Source organism: Vipera berus (assembly GCF_964194415.1).
Source record: "Vipera berus genome assembly, chromosome: 1".
Classification (NCBI taxonomy): domain Eukaryota; kingdom Metazoa; phylum Chordata; class Lepidosauria; order Squamata; family Viperidae; genus Vipera; species Vipera berus.
Window position 1 is genome coordinate 58132347 of NC_138202.1, and position 27157 is coordinate 58159503.

Sequence of the window (27157 nt, forward strand, 5' to 3'; positions counted from 1 at the left end):
CATATCATGCACTTCCTTTTGCCCACCTTTGGAGAGCTCACCTATCCTTTCCTTTTATTGCAACCATCATCTACTTTTCGGTTCTTTTCGGAATTTCTTGTATTCAAAACTGATAAGAAAAGGAAGTTAAAAGCTTCAATGATTCCCACCCGTTTTACTTTCAGAATTATTGCGTTCCAAACAGAACATATTGTACAGGGTTTTCACTGAGTGCTTTTGTCATTTTCACTCTTTCTGACAACTCATTTCTGCAATACGTTCACACAATACAGTATTTAAACACAGTAACTGAAATACTAATAAGAGGAGAGAAAAAAAATCAACTTTTATGTTCCAAACTGAAGATGCTCTCTTTCAGAGGTGGCTTAAAATGAGCAATAACTGAAATTGGCTGAAACTCAGGATCAAGCTAGCTGCTCCAGAATAGAATGGTGACTCACTTAACCTTTTTAAGACCTAGGAATGTGGGAAACAATCTTATATCAGCTCCATTTATCCCATACATTCATCTTGAAGATGATTGGCAGGATTGGAGCCCTTTAGGGAGCACCACAAAATTGCTTTGTTACAACACTACCAAGGGTGTCAAGAGCCACAGATGGAAGCACTGGGGAAGGGAAGGAATGAAGCCTTTCTTGGTTTTAATAACCTGACAACTTACTGTTTTCTGTTACTTCTCTGTAAATGTTTCTGCAACTCAGCTTTGCAGCTGGTTAAAAATAATTTGTAAATTTATCCTTCCAGATCTGAAACCAGAGTCCATAAATACATTAGAAGAGCAGCAATCATGATTCTACGTACGGCTCTATTGTGGCCATTCTAAATATTACTATGAAATATAGACAAGCAGCTAAGAGGGCATGACAGAAAAAGTTGGGTTGGAACAGCTGCAGAGTAAGCATAAGTGTAAAACCCCATTTTAATGACTAGTGCTTGCCCATTGATTTTTTTTAAAAAAATGAAGTGAATGCCACTGATTCAAAGTATTTATCTATTTACAGTTGCAGTTAAGAGCAGTGAAGCCCAGAATCGTATTTTTTTAAATTGCCTACATTTTATATTGAGGGACGGGGTGGCTCAGTGGGTTAGGACGCTGAGCTTGTCGACCAGATGGTCGGCAGTTTGGCGGGTCGAATCCCGAGTGCCGCATAACAGAGTGCCTGTTACTCGTCCCAGCTTCTGCCAACCTAGCAGTTCGAAAGCACGTAAAAATGCAAGTAGAAAAATAGGGACCACTACGGTGGGAAGGTAACAGCGTTCCGTGCGCCTTTGGCGTCTAGTCATGCCGGCCACATGACCACAGAGACGTCCTCGGACAAACGCTGGCTCTTCGGCTTTGAAACGGAGATGAGCACCGGCCCCTAGAGTCGGAAACGACTAGCACGCATGTGCGGGGGAACCTTTACTTTTACTTTACATTTTATATGTGGAGAAAGCTAAGTTATTTATGTATATCTCTAATGCTTATATACTATCATATAATACAGTATTAACAGATGGTATGTCTACATAATATGCTTGATACAACTCTATTGGTACAACTCTATTGAAACATTGTATGAGGATAATAGAATTTTCTCAAAAATTACAAAATCAGGCTTACAAATCAATAATACAACTGTAAAAAAATATTCAGGATAGGAAAAATAGTTGCCAACTCTCCCAATTGTAATTTGGTAATAAACTGCTCTGTATGGTACAGTGTGTTCTAAAAACCCATTTGCAATCTATTAAAGCATAATTTTGATTGTTAATTGTAACCAAAATTGTGACAATGCATTTATTAAAATTTCAGAAAAAAGGGCTTTAAAAAATTCAAAGCTACTCTTAAATCATTGTGCAGATACATTTATAACGTTACATTTGCTCCCTAATCGGTGGTTTTATTTAGAATAGTGACTAAAAAGAAAGTGCTTAGGGAAATCAGCATGAGAAATAAATACACATTTAATTACACAAAAAGGGCAATTATGTGATGTACACAATTATCTCATGGCTACTCTTTGTGCATGGTAGGAAAAGTTTAATTGCACAGCATGGTTTATACTTTTACATAACTATTTTTGTACCATCACAATACCTTGATTTAAGACATCATCTCGTTACTGAGAGCAGTTGGAAATGTGTACGTTCTTACACCCCGAAATTAAGTGCATACTTATGGTGAGGCCAAACTGAAGAACATTTAAAGGACACAAAACACAAAAAACTATTTTTAAAACTAAAGGACCAGCAGCTATGAGAGCTAGTTTGAAAGGGAAATCATTTCCCATTCAGTTATTTTTATGACTAAAATCAGCCCTTCTCTTCAAGCTGCTTCATCTACCAGTGCTGGTGGAACGCTGCTGAAGAAAATCCTATTTCCAATGCTATTATACAGGTAGTCCTTGACTTACAACCACAATTGAGCCCAAAATTTCTACTGCTAAGTGAGACATTTGTTAAGTGAGTTTTGCCCCATTTTACAACCTTTCTTACCAGTTTATTTTATTTATTTTATTTATTTTAATCCCATTTATATCCCGCCCTTCTCCGAAGACTCAGGGCGGCTTACAATCTAAAGCACAAATCAATGTGCTTAGCAATAGCCTTCATTCTATGTATATGCCTGCTTATTAGGTCCTTCGCCCCCCCCCCAGCGGCATTATTACAAAGTCAGCTTAATTGCCCCCAACAATCTGGGTCCTCATTTTACCTACCTCGGAAGGATGGAAGGCTGAGTCAACCTTGAGCCTGGTGGGATGCGAACCTGCACTAATTGCAGGCAGCTGGTGTTACTTAAGGAGGCATTAGCCCACTGCTCCACCAAGTTGTTAAGTCAGTCACTGCAATTGTTAAGTTAGTAACACGGTTGTTAAGCAAATCTGGATTCCCCATTGACTTTGCTTATCAGGTCACAAAAGGGGATCACATGACCCTGGGACACTGAGACCGTCATAAATAGGAGTCAGTTGCCAAGTGTCCAAATTTTGATCACGTGACCATGGGGATGCTGCAATGGTCGTTAAGTGTGAAACATGGTCATAAGTCACTTTTTCCAATGCAGTTGAAACTTCAAACAGTCACTAAATGCTCCAATAAGGGTTTTCAAAAATTTCCTCACAAATTATACCTAACGTTTCAAAATAATATAAAAAATATATCATGGACATTTGTGAATTAAAAGTTTGACATCTCTTATAAACAATTTATTGGGATTCAATTTAGACATTCAATTCACATGGATCATCAATCTAACAAATAAACATTAAGCATTGTCAAATTGACTGATTGCCTCTGAATCAGTTTAACAATTGAATAACGTTTTGCACATGTTCAGGAATGCTGTTTCTTTCTCTCTCTCCAGAACAAATTTTGGAATCAGATTCAATTTGAATCAATCCAACTTGGGGGACCTGATGTGAATCAGAACAGACTTAATTTGCACAATCCTATGACATTTAATATAAACATTATGAACAGCCACCTTACCTAACCTGTACACCATTACATCACTGATCAAAACTATTCATAGTTACAAAAGTAATGTAAGATTTGTTGTTTTGCTCTTAAAAACATAGTGCAAACTTGATTTTCAATATGATGCTCATTGCTTTATTCATTTATACTAATGTAGATTTACTACAATGAATAAATCCATATGAGGTAATAAAATTAATCCATCCTTCCAGTGCAATTATATTAGAATGTGTAAAGTTTGGTGAATGGAGAAGATAACCTGGAAACAAACAAGCAATTAACACATAGGAAATCAGCCTGAATCTTTTAATTGCTTGAAATGCATAAGTCCAATTCTACTGAGGGTAGGATTAAGAATAGAAAGTAAGAGAGCCCCTCTCCCACAGGACAACAGCCAACTAATCTTCAGAAACATCTACATAAATATTGAGATTATTATATTAAAAGGCACAAAAATGTTGCAGAGGTTTATCATTACCTGAAGTGTGGTAAGATTGCTAAACACAGAAAAGGTTTATCCAAATTCAAATTAACAATTTTTTGTGTGGACTTTACCCCCACTGTATGGACTACTATACTACTGTATACATAAAATTATATCTTTCTCTCTTAAGTAGAGGCAGGTGTAACTACAATGAGCTCATTTACATGAATTATGAAAATATGCAACGTAATTATTGTTGCTAGTGACATAAATTCAGAATTAACAGACATTAAGGGTTTAACAGACCCTCTTACCCTACTCATCTTTCAAGAGTTGTGGAGATCAGTACATGAGTCCTTACAATACATTCAGAGGAAAAGAAGAAAAAGCAGAATGGAGACAATGTCACCTAAAAACCAGAGTTTAAAGTAAAATGTCATTTGAGTTGAACTATTTGATGACTTCAAGGACACATGTCCCTCTCCCTATTGTTCCCCTGTAACTATTATTTAGAAGTATAAACCTCTTACCCAAAGAGAATATTAAGTATAAAAGTTAAAAGCTTTTGAAAAACTGGAGTTATCCAATCTCCTTTTATAGTTGTCATCTTATCCTTTGATAATGAATGCCATGGGTTAATTATGCACGGCTAAGCAATACTTAGCTTAGTCTGTTCTAAACCTCCTTCTGAACAGTTTTATTAGGTGATCTTTGGTTCTACTATAGGATTTGGCATTTTTCCAAAAACCTGCCTACTAACTGAGGTTTTGGCTAAAAACCACAGCTTAGCAGTAAGTCTGAATGCTACCTAAAGCACATACACACCAAGAGAAGTGAATTTTGACAGAATCTGAAGAGTCCTTATAGACTTAACATTAATTTGCCCCCAAATTCCCCAATAGCACTTGTCTATACAATTGATAATGGCATATCTGTCATGATATGATTCTATTGTGATGTTAAAGAACCATTTTAAGAAGACTGTAATTAACTCCGAATATACACAGGCATTGATCTGAAGTACAGGTAGTGGAATTTGTGCTGGATTTTGTACAAAATCAAAATGAATCCAATTCCAAAATACGCTACTTCCACCAGTGGAAGCGAGAAAAAAGAGGGAGCTGACCTCAATGGTATGTTCTTAATTTACAATCTAAACTTAAATTGGCTATTATGAAAGTTTCCCAAGTTCTATACTATGTTGGACTGAGCAAAAAACAAACAAAAAACCCCCCAAACCCAGGAAAATTTATTCAGCTCTTCACATTAACTGTACTACAGCTCTGATCATTTGAATACATAAAGCATAATATCAAATAATAGAAGTTTGTTAGAGAATAAAATCATAGAAATTCAGCTTGAATGCTGAATTTCACACAATCTTGCTCAGTTACATATTTGTGTATCTTGTGTATTTATTTAATTTACACCCCATCCAATAAAACACAAATGCCAAATTTTAAAAGTACAAAGTAAGCCAGTTCCCAATCAATTAGCAATAAAAAGGAAATAGTGACCAACTTCTGTAAACTATACTACCGTAGTGCTATGAACTTAACAATGAATTTGTGCGTTTTGGTTTGTGTTCCTGTTAGTTCATATATAAAAGAAAATGAGTAACCTGAACTAGCATGTGGTTTAGTCAGTAAAACTTTTGCATGCATATGTATGTTTATGTTTATAAACCTACACATAATAAAGTATACAGTATATATCCATGTGCTATATAAAATTGATAAAATGTGATAAAAATTGGCAATTAAATGTACAGTTTATACATTTGGGGCTATTACTGTTGTGAAACTATAATCATATGTTCAGTGATCAGTACTTAATTTTTATCACACGTTTCTTCCCTCAGTAACCTGATGCTTCTGCTTTATTGAGGAGCTTGCTACTGAATGTTGAGTTTATTCATGCTTGATATAAGAAAACAATTTGTCAAGACAATTACAATTTATCGAGCATCAACTGACACAAGATAATCCACAAAAGTTAAAAGACAGTTCTTTAAATCTCCTGTTATTTGATAGCTCAAAATAATTTATGACAATTTCACAATAGCTCTTCACAACAGAACAAATTTTTGCTATGTTGGCTCCAGACTAACAGTTTTCATTTTAGTCCCATCATTTATTTTAAATTTACTACACTTATATTTAAACATTCATATGAAAGATTGAATTATGGAGCTTCCCCTTCATTTTATCCTTACCATAACTCTGTAAAACAGGTTGGAATGAAAGATAGGGACTGGGACAATCATACTTGATTAAATGAGTGGGAAAAGTTAGAAGATCTTATATAAATTAGTTCAACTGTGAACTGTTCTTCCTTGAGAAGAACTATTATGCTAGCTCAGGTATAAGCTCTCAAAGTGTTGGTGAACTGAAAATCCCAGTAGTTGTAGCCAGCATAAGTAATGGGAAATATATGTTGGTGCAAGTTGCAGTTCCACAATACCAGGAGGATTGAAGGTTGTCCGACTCTTTATCAGCAGAAAAGAAAAGCAAGATGACTGAGTAAAGCATTTCTCTGAAGTTCCCAACATCACTTTCAGAAAGTGAAACAGGAGATTTACTGGAACAAGTCACACCATAAGAAAAGGAGAAATTGAAAAAGATCAGTAGCCCTCTTAATCCTGCAAATGTAAATTCACTGCTGCATCTAATGCATGTATAGAAAAATTCATTTGACTAAAGCCATCATGAATATTTCAGACCCATCTTAGCTGACAGTATATGTAATTTGTTTATTTATTTATCATATTTTTGAACAGGCCATCTGCCTCGCATATAATAATTCCTTCTCTGGACTAGAATACGTGCATCTGATACAGTAATCCTTTCTCAAGACTATATTCAATGCACCTGATTAAATAAATTGTAATCCAAGAAATCTTATATTCTAATGAGTTTATCAGTCTTTAAAGTACCAAAAGATTCTTTGCTGGAACACTATCTTTAACTTACTGGAATTAAAGAAGCTAAATATGAATATTAAAATATGCAACTGAAAAACTTTCCATAAAACACAGTCATAAAATATTTGTTATTTATTTTGCTATATTTTAAGTCACATCTCAATCATAAAATTCGAAGTGCAGCTCTTCAAAACGATGACTTCAAATTGGAAAAAGTGACAGTCTTTTCACTATTTCAGCAGCAATCCTCAAATAGGCCTGAGCCTGCAAAATATTTACAAATTCATCGTATTAATATCTTAGATTAGAATATAAAATATTTCTTATGAAACAGGAGTACAAAATGCCCACTATCATCTGACTGCTGTTACAGGGTGATTAACTATACTAATTGTACTTAAAAAGTGACCAATAGCAAAACATTGACAAATAATGTAGCAATTGTGATGTAAAATTTTAGTCTGTATTCATGGAATAGGAAGATTTTTTTATTAGATAATCAGAACTCTTCCTCATTTCTCAGAAATCCCTTACAATTCTTTAAAAATGACCGAAATCTTGCAATATTGTCCTTAATGAAAAATGTCAGCAATATCACCCACAAATTCTTATATAAGAACACTAGAGCATGCAAGAAAGCTCAAATCTTACAAAAGCTGGAAAGCTAATGAAAGGTTGGTCATCCCCTCGTATTCAGTTGACTTTAGGCACTTACAAAATTTAAATTAATTAAATTTTCATTTAATTTATGGATCAATGACATCAGCAAGTACTGCAGGCCCAACTGGCAAAAGAAAACTCAGGACCGTATTGGTTGGAAACATACAGAAGAGGCCTTCTTCTTGCAGTGGATAGACAATGGCTAAAATGATGATGATGTTTAATTTGAGTAGTTTACAGGCAACAACAGGGATATTGCAGATGCCCAGATACAGTTCTTTCTCTACCACACTTAAGTTTAGATAGTATTATTGGCAAAAAAGGACCCCTGAGCAGAAAAAATGGATGTGCTACAATGAGTGGGGAAAGTACCTAAATGGTGGACATGGGGTAAAGTACTACAGTGTGAAAGAAAATTATGTTTAAATAAGGCAGAAAGGAGTAAGTCGTGAAGATAGGTGAAAGAGGTAAAGCTCTGAAGTAGGTAAGAGTTCAGCAAAAGGAAACTGAGTAAAAATTTCCCATTGAACTCATTAAAAAAGAATAAATTTATTGCTACTGAAACTAGCACAAGAGTCAAACAAATTGCTATTTGAGGCCAAGATGCTGTATGTCAGGAATGTCAAGACATCTGGAGTGTCAGACTTCTTGAATTCATGATCTAAAAATGTTTGGCTGTTGCTCATAATCATAAACTGGTTATATGAGTTCCTGGGGATGGGGAAAACCTAGACCGGGGTCTTATTCATATTATATAAAAGCATCGCAATTTTGCACATAAAGAGTTTGGAGGAATTTAATAAACAAAATGAGTCTTTAATGCATCCTTTTGGATGCTAAGACACCACTCTGCCCCTAAAAATTATGTGATACTTATAGAGTGCATGTGATAAAATAATAGAATAAGTCATAATACAAGCATATTGAGGTGTTTTGGCTAAGTAGAGAGATTGAATGAGGACAGCATTGGTGAATTTGTAAAGAAAGAGTGAATAAGTTCAGAGGAAGGGGAAGAGTGAGAAAGTTGTGTTTGGATGAAGTTGATGACATTGTCAAAAACAGAAGTAAAAAGTTTAAAGAACAAAAGATAATGCATGAAGGTAAATGGATGTGGTGCAAGCAAGCACCATTTGTAAGGGCAGAATACTGGAAAGTAGTATATTAAATAATGTTGCCATTGTATTTATCTGTCTGTCTGTCTGTCTGTCTGTCTATCTAGGGTTAATGTTGCTTGTTTACAATCAAGATATAAAAATAAAATATTTCATCATCAAACCATAGTTACAATCATTCCAGGTGTTAGGCCTCACTGAAGGCCTTCTGAAGCAATGCAGTTCTGAATCATTTTTAGAAAGGCCTAGATCAAACAGGAAGCAAAGTGGTGTTGCAGTGGTTAGAATGCAGTATTGCAGGCTAATTCTGCTGACTGCCAGCAGTTCGATCGTGACCGGCTCAAGGTTGACTCAGCCTTCCATCCTTCCGAGGCTGGTGAAATGAGGACCCAGAATTGTTGAGGGCAATACGTAGACTCTGTAAACAGCTTAGAGACATCTGCAAAACACTGTGAAGTGGTATATAAGCCTAAGTGCTAGTGTACAGGTGTCAAACGTGCCACGTCACATGACGTGTCATGACGTATCACGATTCTTTTTGCATTGCTGGCAATGGGGTGGGGTGCGGCTTCAGTATGATGAAACTGACCCATGGGCTGGCAGTTTGACACCCCATGCTAGTGCTAAAGTGTAGGCATGCCCTAGACAATCAGCCCAGTGATATGCATTTTGCAGAAATGTGGGATTAGTAATACCTTCTCTCAAGATAAATAATTTGCATAGATTGACCCTGGCTAGAAAAGACTATCCTAGTTTTAGCCATCTTTCTTTCTCTTATCTCAGACCTTTCATTTCTTTGGCTTAATATCTCTTACACATTTTATGCACTCTGCGACACACTGCTTACCCTGAAAAGGAATAGCATCATGAATATAGTAGACATGGATTTTAACTATGGACCGTTTAATAAAACTGCATTCTACTGTCATGCATGCCACCTTTACGAAAAAATAAGAGGAAGCACATGAAAAATTGAAAGCAGAAATGTACAGCTCACATTTATCCTTCACACTTATGTCTTCATATGCATATAGCTTATGTTCACTAGAAATATTTCTCCTTCCCTTTTGCTTTGGAATTTCTAAGGGAATTACTACAGCTCACATTTCTAGCAAATAAAAAAGTTGACAGTTTAACACTAATCATTTGCTGATTAATCTGCTGACCAATCCTTTGAAGGCCAAACTCTTAAATAAAGATAAACAGAAGGCAGAAATATTCTCATAAATCAATAGATGGACCAAAAGATCTACTGACTACAGAGGTTTTGTCTTTTTTAGCTTTACAGATTTTTAGGGTCAAAATCCTAGCACAACTTCTAATTCTTAGCTGCTTTGTATGCTACAATTTCTATTCTGGAGTAACTGCAAAAAACCTAATGCAACTTGTTGACTTGAAAACCAAATATATATATATACTGTATATATATCATGGCAGCATGGCAAAAAATTAAGATATAAATTCTTAATTTGATGAATTAAGATGAATTTTACGCTGAATTCTCAGAATTAAAAAAGGGTGGTGATAAAATATCTTCATATATTAGAACCAGGATAGAAATGACATGTAACCATAGGTAGTCCTCAAATTATGACCAGATTTTCCATCCTAAGACATTGCAGTCATAGGGCAAATCAACACCAATTTTATGATGATTTTTACAGCAGTTGTTAAATGAATTACTGTGATCATTAAGCTAATCACATGGTTGTTAAATGAATTTAGCTATCCCATTTTTTGCCAGAAGTTGTAAAAAAAAAAGATCATGGTATATGACTGCAGACATTGAAACTGGTCACAAATGCACCTGAATTGCTATCACATGACCAATGGGGTGCTGTGACAGTCATAAGTGTGATTACAGTTTTTTCCAAGGCTGCCATAACTCTGAGCCATTGTTAAATGAACAATCATAAATTGAGGAGTACCTGAATTTCTGCAGACATGCAGACAAACCTGAACACTCTAGATCAGGGGTGTCAAATTGGTGGCCCGTGGGCCGGATGTGTCACGTGCAGACCATGCCCACCCCGGCTCCGCAAAGGCAAAAAACATCATGATACATCATGATACATCACGTGACATGATCGGGTTTGACACCCGTGCTCTAGATTTACACAAAGAGGGACTGCAAAAATCTGGGGTCAGGAAACACAACTCAGTAGGGAATCCTACTGAACTCAACTATCAGGAGGGCTTTGATAGCATCTTTTCACATTAACAGATTTTATTAAAAGGCACAAACTTTCCTAAACTTTTATACGCTGAAGCTCAGTTCATCAAAAGCATGGACCCTCACTCAGTAACCCTCACTCCTAGGGAAATATTTATACACTGTTGCCATGCTATAGATGGATTTGTTTAGGTCAGTTTACACCTTTATCATGGATGCAAACTGGGCAAAAGAACCTGAAGGTAATGAATTTGGGTGGTTTTTTTTGGTTACATTTGTAAAAAGGAGGTGCAAGCACAAGTGAGATTCATGCAACCTTATTCTACAGTAAGTCTTACTGAGTTCAGAGACTCTTATTCTCAGGTGAGTATACTTATGATTTGCAGAGCTGTTCAGTGAGTGGGACAGCCTCTTTCATGGATGATTGATGAGTGTCTGTTATGGCTGTATGGAAATTCTCCTTGGAATGAATTTTTACTGTCAATATTCACCATCTACTATATATTGAGAGAACCACAAGAGGAGGACTCGTGTGTTCATCTTGAGCAAAGGTAGCAAATTCCCCCCTTTTTTCACTCTGGTTGAGGCTCTTTCATTATTTGCACTTTTGAATTATTTACCCCCTTTCACTAAAATCGTCTTCTACAACTCTTTTCAGTGAATGATGGTTCCATGTTTTCAGGCAATTATTTGGGGAGGGAGGAGTCTGTTTTCCTGTCAGGTAAACACAGTATTGCTAAGTAAGGTCAGACACTTCTACCCATAAAATTATTCAAAAATAAACTGGGAAAAAACATAGTCAATGTTTTATTACTCAAAAAATCACTTTCTATTGCTTTCCTTTCTATGCAAAAATCTTAACTATTGCCTAGTATTGCCTGCTGAAATTATGGCTAAAGAGTCATTATGAAAGAAGTAGAGCCTAATAAGATAAGTTATTTCTGCTGAAATCCTTTTAGCACAAAAATAACAGCTTCTAATCAAACAATGTCTACATTTAAAGAATTGATTACATTAAACTCACCACATTGCTCTGGGGCTGTGAAATGACAATAGGTTTGCCAGAATCAGATGTTTCTCTTATGTGGACATGTAGTGGAATGTCACCTGTATTAAATATCAGAAAATTGGCACAAAGGTTAAATGTTATACAAATGTTTTTAATTAAAGTAGTACAAGTAATACACCTGGTGTCATATTTCAGAAGTATTAGAATTGAGAATTAGTCAAGCCTTGTCAAAGGATGATAATAAAGAAAACATGCCAGATCTGCATGCACCACTGAGACCAATTTCTTTTCAACTCAATAATCTCATTTTTGCTTTTCAGAAGAAATCCGTGCTGCAAACAACAAGAACAAGAACAAGAACAACAACAACAACAACAACAACAACGATGATGATGATGATGATGATGATGATGTTGGAAGGGACCTGAGAGTTCTTCTAGTCCAACCCCCTCAGGCAGGAAACCCTATACCATTTCAGACAAATGGCTGTCAAATCTCTTCTTAAAAACCTCTAGTGTTGGAGCATTCACAACTTCTGGAGGCAGGTTGTTCCACTGATTAATTGTTCTAACTGTCAGGAAATTTCTCCTTAGTTCTAGGTTGCTTCTCTCCTTGATTAGTTTCCATCCACTGCTTTTGTCCTGCCTTCAGATGCTTTGCAGAATAGCTTGACTCCCTCTTCTTTGTGGCAACCCCTGAGATATTGGAACACTGCTATCATGTCACCCCTAGTCCTTTTCTTCATTAAACTAGACAGACCCAATTCCAGCAATCGTTCTTTATGTTTTAGCCTCCAGTCCCCTAATCATCTTTGTTGCTCTTCTCTGTACTCTTTCTAGAGTCTCAACATGTTTTTTACATCGTGGTGACCAAAATTGGATGCAGTGTTCCAAATGTGGCCTTACCAAGCTGTTATAAAGTGATATTAACACTTCACATGATCTTGATTTAATCTGTTAATGCAGCCTAGCACTATGTTGGCTTTTTCGGCAGCTGCAGCACACTGCTGGCTCATATTTAAGTAATTGTCCACTAGGACTCTGAGATCCCTCTCACAGTTACACAGTTACTCTACATGTACTTGGCAGTTTGCTATGTAAAAATCAAGTACAAATCCCAAGTGAGCAGATGTTATTTTTTGTAATGCACACAAAAATAAATCCACAGTAAAATATTCCAGTATACAACTTCTTCACACAACACGTTATTTCTTCAGCACTGCATCTCGTTCCCTATTGATTTCCAGTAGTATAACATTCTAATCAATATTCAAACAGATCCTTAAATATTTAATCACCAAAATGAAAGTGTTATTGTTATCAGACAACTACTGGTTTAAGTGCTAGTTAGATATTTAATTTCCCCTCCCAACTGTTAACTGTATATTGAATTTTTCTACTCAGTAGGCACAGAAATATTGCCACAGAAATAAAGAAAAACTGCATAATACTCAGAATTGTCTTGTTTAAAAAAATTATTTGCAGAAGAATTAACTTTTTAGATTTAAATAATACCATTATGCAAAAACAGATTGTAAAATCAAATCTACACCTAAACTGAGAAGCACAAAAAAGAGGTATCGTTCCCAACTCAGCTGAAGAAATAACTTTAAACGTAAAGGTTTCTATAAAGAATTTGTTCTAAGGAGTGGGCAAGGCAATTAGGATCTCGGGTGCTGCATTTGTAATGGCACGGCCAGCAATCTTCTGGTGCTGCTAGTACAAATATGGAACATAGTAGAGGAGGTTAAGTCAATTTTAGGTTAAAATAAAACATCTGTCAGTTTCTCAATGAATGATTTACTAAAATGATGACAAGAACCAGTAATAAGTACAAACATTTTGCAAATACTCCCTTCTGCAGCTAGACAAGATTAAAATGGTTGGATGTTGGAAGTGCTTATAATTTTTTGTCTCTTGTCTTATAGCATTCTGTATAACAGGGCTCCCCAACTTGCGGGCTGCAGACTGATACCAGTCTGCGACCTACCATGAACTAGGTTGTGCAAGCGAGCGAAGCCCTATCAGCACACATGCGGATTCAGGCAGCGTATAACACCACTCTTCCCCCGCCCCATTGGAAAAACTGCCCTCCATGGAACCAGACCCTGGCACCCAAAAGGTTGGGGGACAGCTGCTGTATATGCTATAAATCTTACAGCAGGGTCTCCTGATTGTACACTTACCACAGGTCACTCCTTGTTTTTATTTGCTTTCAGATATAAATGGATACTTGTTTGTGAAGTAAATGAGGAACTTCCTCTAATATGGGAAATGGTTTATGCTGGCAGTAAAACATAAACTAGCTTTCAGAGAAGGAATCCTCAGCACTCTTCCAGAAGACAGCTTAACTCACCAAACATATAGATTTGGTGTCCACCAGATCTGTCAGCCCTCAATATTTCTCTGAAAGTATTTTATGCCTTTATTTTATCAGCTTCTAAGTTCCACTCTGAATGAACCAATGTAATGATGGGTAGTTCTCAGTTAATGACCACTTATTCTTTCACTATTTATAGTCATAATGGATACAAATATTCCATATATTAGAGTAGCAGCAATAAATACAATGCAGCAGCACAATCCTGGTTTCTACAATTCATAGTTTCATTAAAATCAATACATACTAATGAAAAATTGTATTGCATCGTGATTTGTCTAATACAGGTTTTATTTTAAACCACATATTCTTACCTAAAACATCTACACCAATATTCTTGGCTAATTTCTTCACACCATCAGCTCCAAAAATATATGTTTCATGTTTGCATTTTGGACATTGAAAAACGCTCATGTTCTGTATAAGGCCCAATACCTGGCAAATTGTTTAAACAAAAACAAAGCAGAAACAAATTTAATATTATAGAAACAGTAAGTTAAAAGATCAGTTTCCTCAATTTATCCATTTTTTTCAAAATAAACCCAGGAATATATCCTAGTTAGAAAAAAAAGTTATTTATTTGCCAGCATTCCCTGATCAACAATCCTAGGGAAATGCCAGTTTCCTTTGTAGGGTTAAGAGTTCTGGTAACCTCTTGATTTTATTTTCCTGGGCTCCAAGATCATTGCAGATGGGGACTGTAACCAAGAAATTAAAAGACGCTTGCTCCTCGGGAGGAAAGCCATGACAAATCTAGACAGCACACTAAAAAGCAGAGACATCACCCTGTCAACAAAAGTGCATATAGTCAAGGCTATGGTCTTCCCAGTTGCAATGTATGGCAGTGAAAGCTGGACCATAAAAAAGGCTGAGCGCCAAAGAATTCAGGCCTTTGAACTATGGTGCTGGAGAAGACTCCTGTGAGTCCCTTGGACTGCAAGGCGATCAAACCGGTCAGTCCTAGAGGAGATCAACCCTGACTGCTCTTTAGAAGGCCAGATCCCGAAGCTAAAACTCAAATACTTTGGCCACCTAATGAGAAGGAAGGACTCACTGGAGAAGAGCCTAATGCTGGGAAAGATTGAGGGCAAGAGAAGAAGGGGACGACAGAGAATGAGGTGGCTGGATGGAGTCACTGAAGCAGTAGGCGTGAGCTTAAATGGACTCCAGAAGATGGTAGAGGACAGGAAGGCCTGGAGGAACGTTGTCCATAGGGTCGCGATGGGTCGGACATGACTTCGCAGCTAACAACAACAACAACGTCTTGTTTATAAATTATAATCCATTTGAGCAGGAAGAAAAAAAATCAGTAATTGTCAGTCTAGAACACTACAAAACAAATGACAGCAAGTGAGCTATTATTGAGATGTCTTTTATTGGCTGACCTTAATAGATAATCAGATGAACATTTATTTAGAAATAGCCCTGGTTTGTTCAATAGGATTTATTCCCAAATTTGTATCTTTAAAACTGTTGTATATAGGAGATGCCAAATTCTATTGATCTGATTGCTCATTAAATTAGCCTGGATTCTGCAGCAGCCACTAATATCCTAAAGTAATAAAAAAAAGAAAGAAAACATGAGCAACATTATTTCTGCTGTTGAAAATGTGTATTCACTAATACTCCAAAGGGGAGGATAGCTCAGCCTTTTCTAGTCTCTCTACAAATCAAAAGCACATTTGAAGAGCAATTAACTTAATTATTTAAGCTATAAAAATGACACGTTATTGACAGTACTTATATTAGATGTAGCGTTTCAAATGGTAAATGGATTAACACAGAGAATCTGTTATATGCAATCTAGCTAACTTATCGGATAATGGTGACTAAAATGTCTACCCTTTGCCAAATTTTGGGAAGAAAAAGTCAAAACAGCACTCAACCTTTATATTAAACCTATTCACCTAAAATATTAAATTCTCCTGTTTTACTACTCTTCTGGGTCTAGAATATAGTAACGCACCTGCCACACACAAAAGAATATTTGCACTATTAGATTCAAGTACAATGGCCTCCTCAGGGTGCCGTCGGCCAGGCAATGCTGGCCGGCGACCCCCAGGGGGAGAGCCTTCTCTGTGGGCCCACCGACCCTCTGGAACGAACTGCCCCCGGAGCTGCGAATGGCCCCTGACCTTCGGTCCTTCCGCCATGACCTAAAGACCTGGTTATTCCAACAAGCGGGCCTGGACTGATCATAGTTTTTAAATTTGGTTTTTTATTGGTTTAAATTGTTCTTATGTCTTATATTGTTTAATCCTCTTTTAATTTTTGTATTTATATCTTTTAACTTTTTATTGTTGTGAGCCGCCCTGAGTCCTCAGGGAGAAGGGCAGCATATAAATTTAATAAACCTTAAACCTTAAACCTCTTCCTCAAGTACAATGGACTAATACACTCCAAAAAATCTGACATGCATCTATGTGTGTATGATGAAGAACAATTATTATGTGCATTATTTTGGGAAAGCAGAAGTTAGACACTGGGTGTTCATCCCGGCTACAGAAAATAAAAAACAAGAAAAGTCCAGCTCAAGCAAAACCATGATAGTTCTTCCCCAATATTGCCTGTTATACACAATTGTTCTGCAGTACATGCACTCTGAGTATGTGCTAGTATACGGCATATATGGGTAGTCTTCGGATTATGATAGCAATAGAGACTGGGTTTGTAGTTGGTAGGCATGCAGTCATAAAGCATGACATCATGTGTCTGCATCACTTAGCAACAATTCCAGCAGTCCCAGTTGCTGTTGTAACCTTAGGACATATGGTTTGCTAACCAGGAAGCATAAGGAATCCCAGCTAAGGAGCATGGGGGTGCCATGGGGTGGGAGTAAACAATACATGACCATAGAGAGGCTGGGGGAAGCAGGCTGCCATGCTGTGTGAGTGAGCAAAGAAAAGCCAAGGTAAACAGGACACCGTGCCAGGTAAAGGAAGGGAAGCTGGGGACTTACGAAAACAATTTGTGACCTTCCCTGCCAGCGTCCCCATTGACCTGGCTTGGGGGAAAACAGTAGGGAAGGTCACAAATAGGGAGGATGAGATATTACAACTGTCAGTGTAAGCTGGTTGCTAAATGCCCAAATTGGAATCAGAAAAAAAATGTGTTTAGGTCATAAAGCATGACCTAAGCTTCTTGCATACTGATCAAACTGCCCAGAACTATTAGCAGGAAATGCTATTATAATTGTACATTCAATGTCAAGCCTTATAGAGGCTATTTCTTCTTTGTCATCAATTTGTCCATCTATAATAAAGAATACTGGCCTAAGGAGCCTTGCTGGAGCAGTGGGCTAATGCCTCCTTAAGTAACACCAGCTGCCTGCAATTAGTGCAGGTTCGCATCCCACCAGGCTCAAGGTTGACTCAGCCTTCCATCCTTCCGAGGTAGGTAAAATGAGGACCCAGATTGTTGGGGGCAATAAGCTGACTTTGTAATAATGCCGCTTGGGGGGGCAAAAGCCCTAATAAGCAGGCATATACATAGAATGAAGGCTATTGCTAAGCACATTGGTTTGTGCTTAAATTGTAAGCCGCCCTGAGTCTTCGGAGAAGGGCGGGATATAAATGGGATTAAAAATAAAATAAAATAAATAAAATAAGTGTTTCAGGGTTTGTGGCTAGAGTTGCAAATTGAAATCTTTAACGGGTTAAGATCCCAACATCTGAACAACGCACATGCCTGAAGGTTAAGATCTATAAGGGGACCGTCCTCAGCATCCCATAATTAGCAACTGCGCTTTCGAGTACTCTTCTCTGGGTTCAAGACTAATCATATCTTTTGTCATTTAAGTGCCTCTTGGACAGCATTACTGTGATAATTAATATAACTTTTAGATTAAATATTATTTATTCTATTTGGCACTGTTTTACCTTGGTTATTTTATGGATGGCAATCTTAATAGATAGCAGACTATACTGTATAGGTGGTTCTTGACTTAAGGTTCTTGACTTACAATTGAGCTCAACATTTCTGTTGCTAAGCGAGACTGTTGCTAAGTGAGTTTTGCCCCATTTTACGATTTTTCTTGCCACAGTTCTTAAGTGAATCACTGCAATTGTTCAGTTAGTAACATGGTTGTTAAGTGAATCTGGCTCCCCAATTGACTTTACTTGTCAATGTGACTACAGAGATGCAGCAACAGTCCTAATTGTGAGAAACAGTCACAAAACACTTTTTCAGTCCCATTATAACTTTGAACGGTCACTAAACGAATGGCTAGAAGTCAAAGACTACCTGTAAATACTGATGGATAAATAATAAAAATACATGTTTACATGTATAACTTCCAGAACACAAAGAGCAGTGGTGAAAATGTGGGATTCTCCTCACTATAGTACAGGGGTGTCAAATTGCTGGCCCGCGGGCCGGACGCATCATCCGGAAGCCACACCCACTCCATTGCCAGCAATGGCAAAACCGTCCCGATACGTTGCGCGATGTCACGTGACGTAGCGAGTTTGACATGTCTGCTATAGTAGATTGGGAGAAATGCCATTACTAAAAAGCTCTCAGGTTGACAAGTTGGGAAAATAATTTATGTAACTCCCAATATGCTTTTTTTCCTATTTCTGCAATAACTTTAGGAGGAGGAAGTCCTTTCAGTATTTAGTTAAAACTAACAATGGGTTTGAAAGCAGCTTGCTAATCAATACACTTATACCTAGTATAAGGCAACAACAACATCAATGCAATCTCTCTCTATATATAATATCAACCGGGCATCAAACTACAGATAACAGATATAATTAGTATGCAAAATCTGAGTCAACTTGCAGCAGTATACAGCCATCTGCATGTATACTGCATGGGTGAGGTTCAAGGTTCTAGTTATGGTCTTTAAGTCCCTACATGGCATGGGTCCGGAGTACCTTGGGGACCACCTGCTGCCGGTGTCAACTTCCCTCCGCCCTGTGCATTCCCACAGAGAGGGCCTCCTCAGGGTGCCTCCGGTCAGAGAATGTCGGCTGGCGGCCCCCAGGGGAAGGGCCTTCTCTGTGGGCACTCCGGCTTTATGGAACCAGCTGCCGGTCGAGCTCCAGACGGCACCGGACCTTCGCTCCTTCCGACGCGGTCTGAAGACCCACTTATTCGAACAAGCTGGCCTGGCCTGATGGGGGGATTTTAGGGTTTTTAATGGGTTTTTATACTGTATTGTTTTATTGGGCGATTATTTAATTCTCTTTTTAATTTTTGTATTTGTTATTTATATGTGCCCTGTTCACTGCCCTGAGTCCCTCGGGAGAAGGGCGGTATATAAATTTAATAAATAATAATAATAAATAAATAATAATAATGACACTGGGGGGCGGGGGGGATAATTCATACATAACTAGAGGTGTTTTAAACAGTTGGCGTTGCACCTATACACCTAGCCAAAGAGACAAGTCACTTTCCTGTTTAAAATAGGTTTTCACATTCAGGGCAGTGAAAACTGTCAAGCATATCCCTGGCTGTAAACAATGCTATGTAAGTCTGCACTGGTCATATATACAACAAGGAAACTTTTCCACACGCACTTTCCTCTGGTTTTCAGATCAGACTTGAGTACCCAAGACACTTTAAAGCAGGGTTGTTCAACCGTGGCAACTTTAAGACTTGTGGACCTCAACTCCCAGAATTCTGAGAGGGATTTCTTGATCCTGTCACATTCATATCAACCTCCCCAACACACACCCTTCTTGGTTCATTTATTCTTTAAGAATGTTATTTACATTTGTCATTATTTGCCAAACTTCTGTAATTAGCTTTTCAAATATCATTCTCATAAATAGTTTTGGTTTACATTACCAGAAGTATAGTTATGGTGACAGATTTCTTTATATAACTTCCCTGGGCTCATCAACGTTCAATTTGCAGATCGGGTTTTGTGACCTACATACTACCTTAGATTGAACAGTATGTTTCCATATTCATGGAAATACAAAGGTTTCAGAAACAGACTTTAGTTCATCGGACTCTGACAAACTTTGGTGAATATTCAACTTTTGCAAAGGATTCCATATTTACAGATCAATGCTTATTATCTCATTCACATACATTTTAGAAGAAAGCAGCAAAACATGTTAGGCATAGCTCACTTTAAGTAGCAAAATAGTTGCTATCATTTAATAAGTTGCATTTGTTCAAGAAACCTGTTATGTGAATGATTCATACCATTTTAAGGCATTTCTACACAACTACGATTTCCACCCCACTAACTTTCTAAAGCAGAGGTGTCCATCTTTGGCAACTTTAAGACGTATGGATTTCAACTTCAAAATTCCCCAGCCAGCATGTGTTGGCTGAGGAATTTTAGGAGTTGAAGTTCACAAATCTTAAAATTGCCTAGGTTGGACAGCCCTGTTGCAAAGCACTTGAAGCTAAATAGTGGTTGTCTTCATATCCACCAGTTTGAAAGGCTGAGAATATTGGGCTGTGCAATAGGAAAAAAACAAGGAAAAAAATTCAGTCATACCCCTACTCTGAACCCATGTGTCCCAGATTAATCAATTCCTTTTATTCTCCATTTCTCATAACAGGAAATAACATTAACTGCTAATAATACTCCTTCCATGTTGCTTTGATATATGAGGGAAGACCATTTGTAAATAGCCATCCACCTTCCCACCATATTTTAAAATTTATAAAAGTGAAATGATGGCATATCGGTGGAAGAAGAGATAATGACAAAATGTACTGTCCCACAAAGCTCCACAACGTTGCATCACTGACACCACCACCACCCTGCCAAAATTATTTTGGTTTCAAGAAAGCCTTAGCAGAGACAAAAAAAATTAAATGATTTACAGTAGTTGCATGGAAAGATCTGGAGCTGGTTAGGAGATCTGGTACTCTTAGTGAAATTTAATTATTCATCAGATAAATGATTATTATTTATTGGCAATTGTGCACTAAGATTATCAGACGGCTGCACTTGATCCATTAAAACTATGCCCAAAGTCTTGTTATTTCACAGTTTCAGTTATTTTTTATGCTTTCAAAATCCTTTTAAAAATACATTGTTTATAAGAAACGTACAATTATCAATCAGAAGATAGGAATGAGGTAGACAAATTTGCTTAGAAGACATTATTATGGGTATTTAAAAGAAAAAAGGATGGTGAAGAGCTCTCAAATGGACTCTTCAAACCAAAACAGTGGTTAATAACTTGATAAATATTGAACTAACATGCAGCTCTTACATGGGTAAAAGACCCTTGGATTAATGGTAAAAGATTTTGTTGTTGTTGTTAGTTGCGAAGTCGTGTTCGACCCATCGCGACCCTATGGACAATGTTCCTCCAGGCCTTCCTGTCCTCTACCATCTTCTGGAGTCCATCTAAGCTCACGCCTACTGTTTCAGTGACTCCATCCAACCACCTCATTCTCTGTCGTCCCCTTCTTCTATTGCCCTCAATCTTTCCCAGCATTAGGCTCTTCTCCAGTGAGTCCTTCCTTCTCATTAGGTGGCCAAAGTATTTGAGTTTTAGCTTCAGGATCTGGCCTTCTAAAGAGCAGTCAGGGTTGATCTCCTCTAGGACTGACCGGTTTGATCGCCTTGCAGTCCAAGGGACTCGCAGGAGTCTTCTCCAGCACCATAGCTCAAAGGCTTCAATTCTTTGGCGCTCAGCCTTTCTTATGGTCCAGCTTTCACTGCCATACATTGCAACTGGGAAGACCATAGCCTTGACTATACGCACTTTTGTTGACAGGGTGATGTCTCTGCTTTTTAGTGTGCTGTCTAGATTTGCCATGGCTTTCCTCCCCAGGAGCAAGCGTCTTTTAATTTCTTGGCTACAGTCCCCATCTGCAGTGATCTTGGAGCCCAGGAAAACAAAATCTGTCACTACCTCCATTTCTTCCCCATCTATTTGCCAGGAATTGAGAGGGCCAGAGGCCATGATCTTGGTTTTCTTAATGTTAAGTTTCAACCCAAGTTTTGCACTCTCCTTCTTCACCCGCAACAAGAGGCTCTTTAGTTCTTCTTCACTTTCTGCCATTAGAGTGGTATCATCTGCGTATCTTAGGTTGTTGATATTTCTTCCAGCAATCTTAATTCCAACTTTTGATTCATCTAGCCCTGCCTTTCTCATGATGTGCTCTGCATATAAGTTAAATAGGCAGGGTGACAGTATACAGCCTTGCCGGACTCCTTTCCCAATTTTGAACCAATCAGTGGTTCCGTGTCCAGTTCTCACTGTTGCTTCTTGACCCGCATATAGGTTTCTCAAGAGACAAATAAGATGGTCTGGTACTCCCATCTCTTTAAGAACTTGCCACAGTTTGTTATGATCCACACAATCAAAGGCTTTAGCATAGTCAATGAAGCAGAAGTAGATGTTTTTCTGGAACTCCCTAGCTTTCTCCATGATCCAGCGTATGTTAGCAATTTGATCTCTAGTTCCTCTGCCTCTTCGAAATCCTGCCTGTACTTCTGGTAGTTCTCGATCCACATACTGCTGAAGTCTAGCTTGTAGGATTTTAAGCATGACTTTACTAGCATGAGAAATGAGTGCAACGGTGCGATAGTTTGAACATTCTTTGGCACTGCCTTTCTTTGGAATTGGAATGTAAACTGATCTTTTCCAATCCTGTGGCCACTGTTGAGTTTTCCAAATTTGCTGGCAAATTGAGTGTAGCACTTTTACTGCACTGTCTTTTAAGATTTTGAATAGCTCAGCTGGAATACTGTCACCTCCACTAGCTTTGTTGTTGCTCAGCTTTTCTAAGGCCCACTTCACTTCACATTCTAGGATGTCTGGCTCGAGGTCAGTGACCACCTCATTGTGATTATCTGGGACGTTAAGCTCATTCTTGTATAGTTCTTCTGTGTAATTTTGCCACCTCTTCTTAATCTCTTCTGCCTCTGTAAGGTCCCTACCATTTTGGTCCTTTATCATGCCCATTTTTGCATGGAATGTTCCCTTCATCTCTCCAATTTTCTTGAAAAGATCTCTGGTCCTCCCTATTCTATTGTTTTCTTCTATTTCTTTGCACTGTTCATTTAAGAAGGCATTCTTATCTCTTCTAGCTATTCTCTGGAATTCTGCATTCAATTGGGCATATCTATGTTTTTCTCCCTTGCCTTTCGCTTTCCTCCTTTCCTCAGCTATTTGCAAAGCTTCCTCAGACAGCCATTTTGCTTTCTTGCATTTCTTTTTCTTTGGGATGGTTTTGGTTGCTACCTGTTGTACAATGTCGCGAACCTCTGTCCATAGTTCTTCAGGCACTCTGTCTATCAGATCTAATTCCTTAAATCTATTTGTCACCTCTACTGTATATTCAACAGGGATATGATTTAATTCGTACCTGAGTGGCCTAGTGCTTTTCCCTACTTTCTTCAGTTTAAGCCTAAACTTTGCAAGGAGAAGCTCATGGTCTGAGCCACAGTCAGCTCCTGGTCTTGTTTTTACCGACTGTATAGAGCTTCTCCATCTTTGGCTGCAGAGCATATAGTCAATCTGATTTCTGTGTTGACCATCTGGTGATGTCCATGTGTAGAGCCGTCTCTTGGGTTGTTGGAAAAGAGTGTTTGCTATGACCATCATATTCTCTTGACAAAATTCTATCAGCCTGTGCCCTGCTTCATTTTGTACTCCAAGGCCAAACCTGCCTGTTATTCCAGTTATCTTTTGGCTTCCTACTTTAGCATTCCAATCCCCCATGATGATAAGGACATCATTTTTTGGTGTTACTTCTATAAGGTGCTGTAGGGCTTCATAGAACCGGTCAATTTCATCCTCTTCAGCACTGGTGGTTGGGGCATAGACTTGGACTACTGTGATATTGAATGGTTTCCCTTGGATTCGAACTGAGATCATTCTGTCATTTTGAGGATTGTATCCCAGTATTGATTTTCCTACTCTTTTATTAACTATGAAGGCTACTCCATTTCTTCTGAGGGATTCTTGCCCGCAGTAGTATACCTGATGGTCATCTGAATTAAATTCACCCATTCCTGTCCATTTTAGTTCGCTGATACCTAAGATGTCGATGTTCAGTCTTGTCATCTCTTGTTTGACCACGTCCAGCTTTCCTTGATTCATGGATCTTACATTCCAGGTTCCTATGGAGAAAAAATCTTTACAGCATCGGACTTTCCTTTCACCACCAGACATATCCACAGCTGAGCGTCCTTTCGGCTTTGGCCCAGTCGCTTCATTCTTTCTGGCGCTACTAGTACTAGCCCTCTGCTCTTCCCCAGTAGCATATTGGACGCCTTCCGACCTGAGGGGCTCATCTTCCAGCGTCATATCGTTTTGCCTTTTGGTACTGTCCATAGGGTTTTCATGGCAAAGATACTGGAGTGGGTTGCCATTTCCTTCTCCAGTGGATCACGTTTTGTCAGAACTCTCAGCTATGACCTGTCCGTCTTGGGTGGCCCTGCACGGCATAGCTCATAGCTTCATTGAATTACGCAAGCCCCTTCGCCACGACAAGGCAGTAATCCATGAAGGGGTTTATCAATTAGATTTGCCAATACATAAATGGCTAGAGCATACTACTATAGAAACGTAAAAAGTTGAGATTTGATTTTAATGTCTGGTTTTACTGCAACAGAGAGAGTCAGAAGTCAATGTCTTTTGTTTCTTCCCTTCCCTTTCTTCACACCTTTTTTGTTTTTCTTTTCTCTACAGTTGTCCCCTACTATTGGCTTCTGTATTTTGACATTTATTTATTTATTTTATTTATTTTAATTCCATTTATATCCCGCCCTTCTCCGAAGACTCAGGGCGGCTTACAAGCTTAGCAGTAGCCTTCATTCTATGTATATGCCTGCTTATTAGGGCTTTCACCCACCCCCCCAGCGGTATTATTACAAAGTCAGCTTAATTGCCCCCAACAATCTGGGTCCTCATTTTACCTACCTCAGAAGGATGGAAGGCTGAGTCAACCTTGAGCCTGGTGGGATGCGAACCTGACATGTTATGATATAAATGAATAAAACTATTTTTTTTAAAATGAGATGTCATAGAACGAACATGGACCTTTGGCATGAAAAGCACACAGACCGGCCAATGGCTATTCCCTTAAAGTAGAACTCCAGCCAAGTAGTTTACTATGCCTGAAAGTCTGGATTGACATGGAGTATGGGGGATCTTGACAAAAACTGACTGCAAAAAGCACATTGCCCAGCAAAATTTTGATGGGCATTTGATGTAGCAAAAACTTTTAATCAGTAGATGACTATTTGCAAAGGCGTGAACATCTGATGTGATGAGACAAATTGAAATGACAACAGCAGGAACATTAAAGGAATATAAAACATTAATAGAGTTGCAATTGCCTCCATTCTAAATATGACTGTAGCTACATGACATTTTGATGAACTGTTAAAAATTCACCACTTAATATTCAAACATTTTGCTACCAAACTACAGTGGTTTTCTGACATGTACGCAGTATTCAGCATATGGAGTGATTTGCATTTTCAGTATACTGGTTTTACAGAAAATAGTCAAAAAGTTGGGGTGGGATATCTGAGTTCCTTGAAGATCACTAGCTCCCAGACTATGGGCCATGGTGTCTTGTGGGGCTATGTAGTTAGTGAAGGAAATGCACCATCATTGCTCACATGTTAAGGAAATACATATATGACTGAATTAGAAGAGAAATTTAAAGCAAAATAACCAGACTATACTCCTTTAAATTGTGTATGTATACACTGACACACAACTGATGACCCGTAGCACAGATTTAGCGCCAATGCAAAGAAGGCCACCAGCCACCAGAAAAAATATGAGGTGGCCACTCAGTCATTAGCCCATCTAATGCCAAGTGTGATTAATAAGCCACTGTGCCCTACTCAGCCTGGCTCAGCTATTTGAGCAGCTGCTGCTGGCTCATTACCAGCCTGGCTGATGGGCTACAAAGTTGTCAGTGTTTTTGCCTTCTTCTCTATGTAGCAGGGTAATAATTATAAAGAACTAAGAATTCAGTCCTGGAGTCCTGAGACAAACAATTCCTTTGTTTCCTCTTCCTTCTCCTGAATTGGCTTCAATTTTAATAATTCTTTATTCCCAGATCTGACTTCCAAAGAATAAGCAGCTTAATAGAACTTTTATGTGACAATCCAAAAAACCAATATTCACAGAAAAAACTCTTGGCTGATTTCTGGTACATTTTTGTTTGTACTGTCTGCTAAAGCTGTAGACTACCTGAGGTCTTTCTCCATAAAACTCATGTATGTAAAAGCAGTTTTCTATCCTTGTGACACTGGAATTTTAATACAAAAAACAAGCTGAGTATGGAACCATCTATCTCATGGCTTGCTAGGCTGTTTTATTATGGCCAGATGTTCTTGGGATGTATAAGCAAAGAACGTGGGAATTGTAGACCTAGAGTACATAATCCAAGGCATCAATCAAGTCATGAAGATTATTTTTAAGTGCCCAGCTAAAACAAGCAGGGACCTATATCAGGCAACAAGGATATAGGAAGATGCAGAGGTGTCTGATCGTTTCAGTTACAATAGCAAAGGCATCATGTAATGCTGTGGCAGGAGAAAGCAATGATGAAATATTCCTTTATTGAAGAAGCCACATGGATAGCAATATAAAGTGATTGATAGTGTGGAAGATAAGGCCCTGAGATCGAATAGTACTCAACATTTTACTAAAGATGAGCTCAGGATTTTTGGGAACAGTTTTGATATTCATGATGTGGTTATACTGAAGCCTTTGGCAAGCCTAATTACTTGTTCTACCATGCAAGAAAAGAAAATCCAAAGCTGAAAAGAAAGAATTATAGTGGAGATTTGGAATATAAGAATTAGAAATGTGGGAAAATCCAAACAGTGAAAGACTACATGAATTGATTACTGCACATACTGACATCTTAGGCATCACTGAATTGAAATGGACTTGACTGAATTTGACTGGACACTTTCAGTGAAAAGATCATATTATTTACTACTAAGGATACAACAAGGATAGTACCTGGGTACAATGCAATCAACAGCTAAATAATACTAATTAAGCTTAATCGGCAATCAAATAATATCAATTTGATTGAAATCAATGTTTTTATA

At 38.0% G+C, this 27157-nt stretch overlaps 1 protein-coding gene across 2 annotated transcripts in view; it reads right to left on the reverse strand.

Moving 5' to 3' along the window:
• Positions 1-6940: 6940 nt before the first annotated feature.
• The window catches only part of NUBPL (NUBP iron-sulfur cluster assembly factor, mitochondrial), a 61107-nt gene continuing 40890 nt past the window's right edge, over positions 6941-27157 (reverse strand). The window contains exons 9-12 of one of the 2 annotated variants that reach the window (XM_081330339.1): positions 14454-14574; positions 11776-11858; positions 9426-9516; positions 6941-7070 (exon numbers count right to left, since the gene is read on the reverse strand). In XM_081330339.1, coding sequence (XP_081186465.1) covers positions 7042-7070; positions 9426-9516; positions 11776-11858; positions 14454-14574 — 324 coding nt within the window. In that variant the 3' untranslated portion in view covers positions 6941-7041. The remainder of the gene's footprint in view (positions 7071-9425; positions 9517-11775; positions 11859-14453; positions 14575-27157) is intronic. The other variant, XM_081330340.1, reaches the window with a different exon arrangement.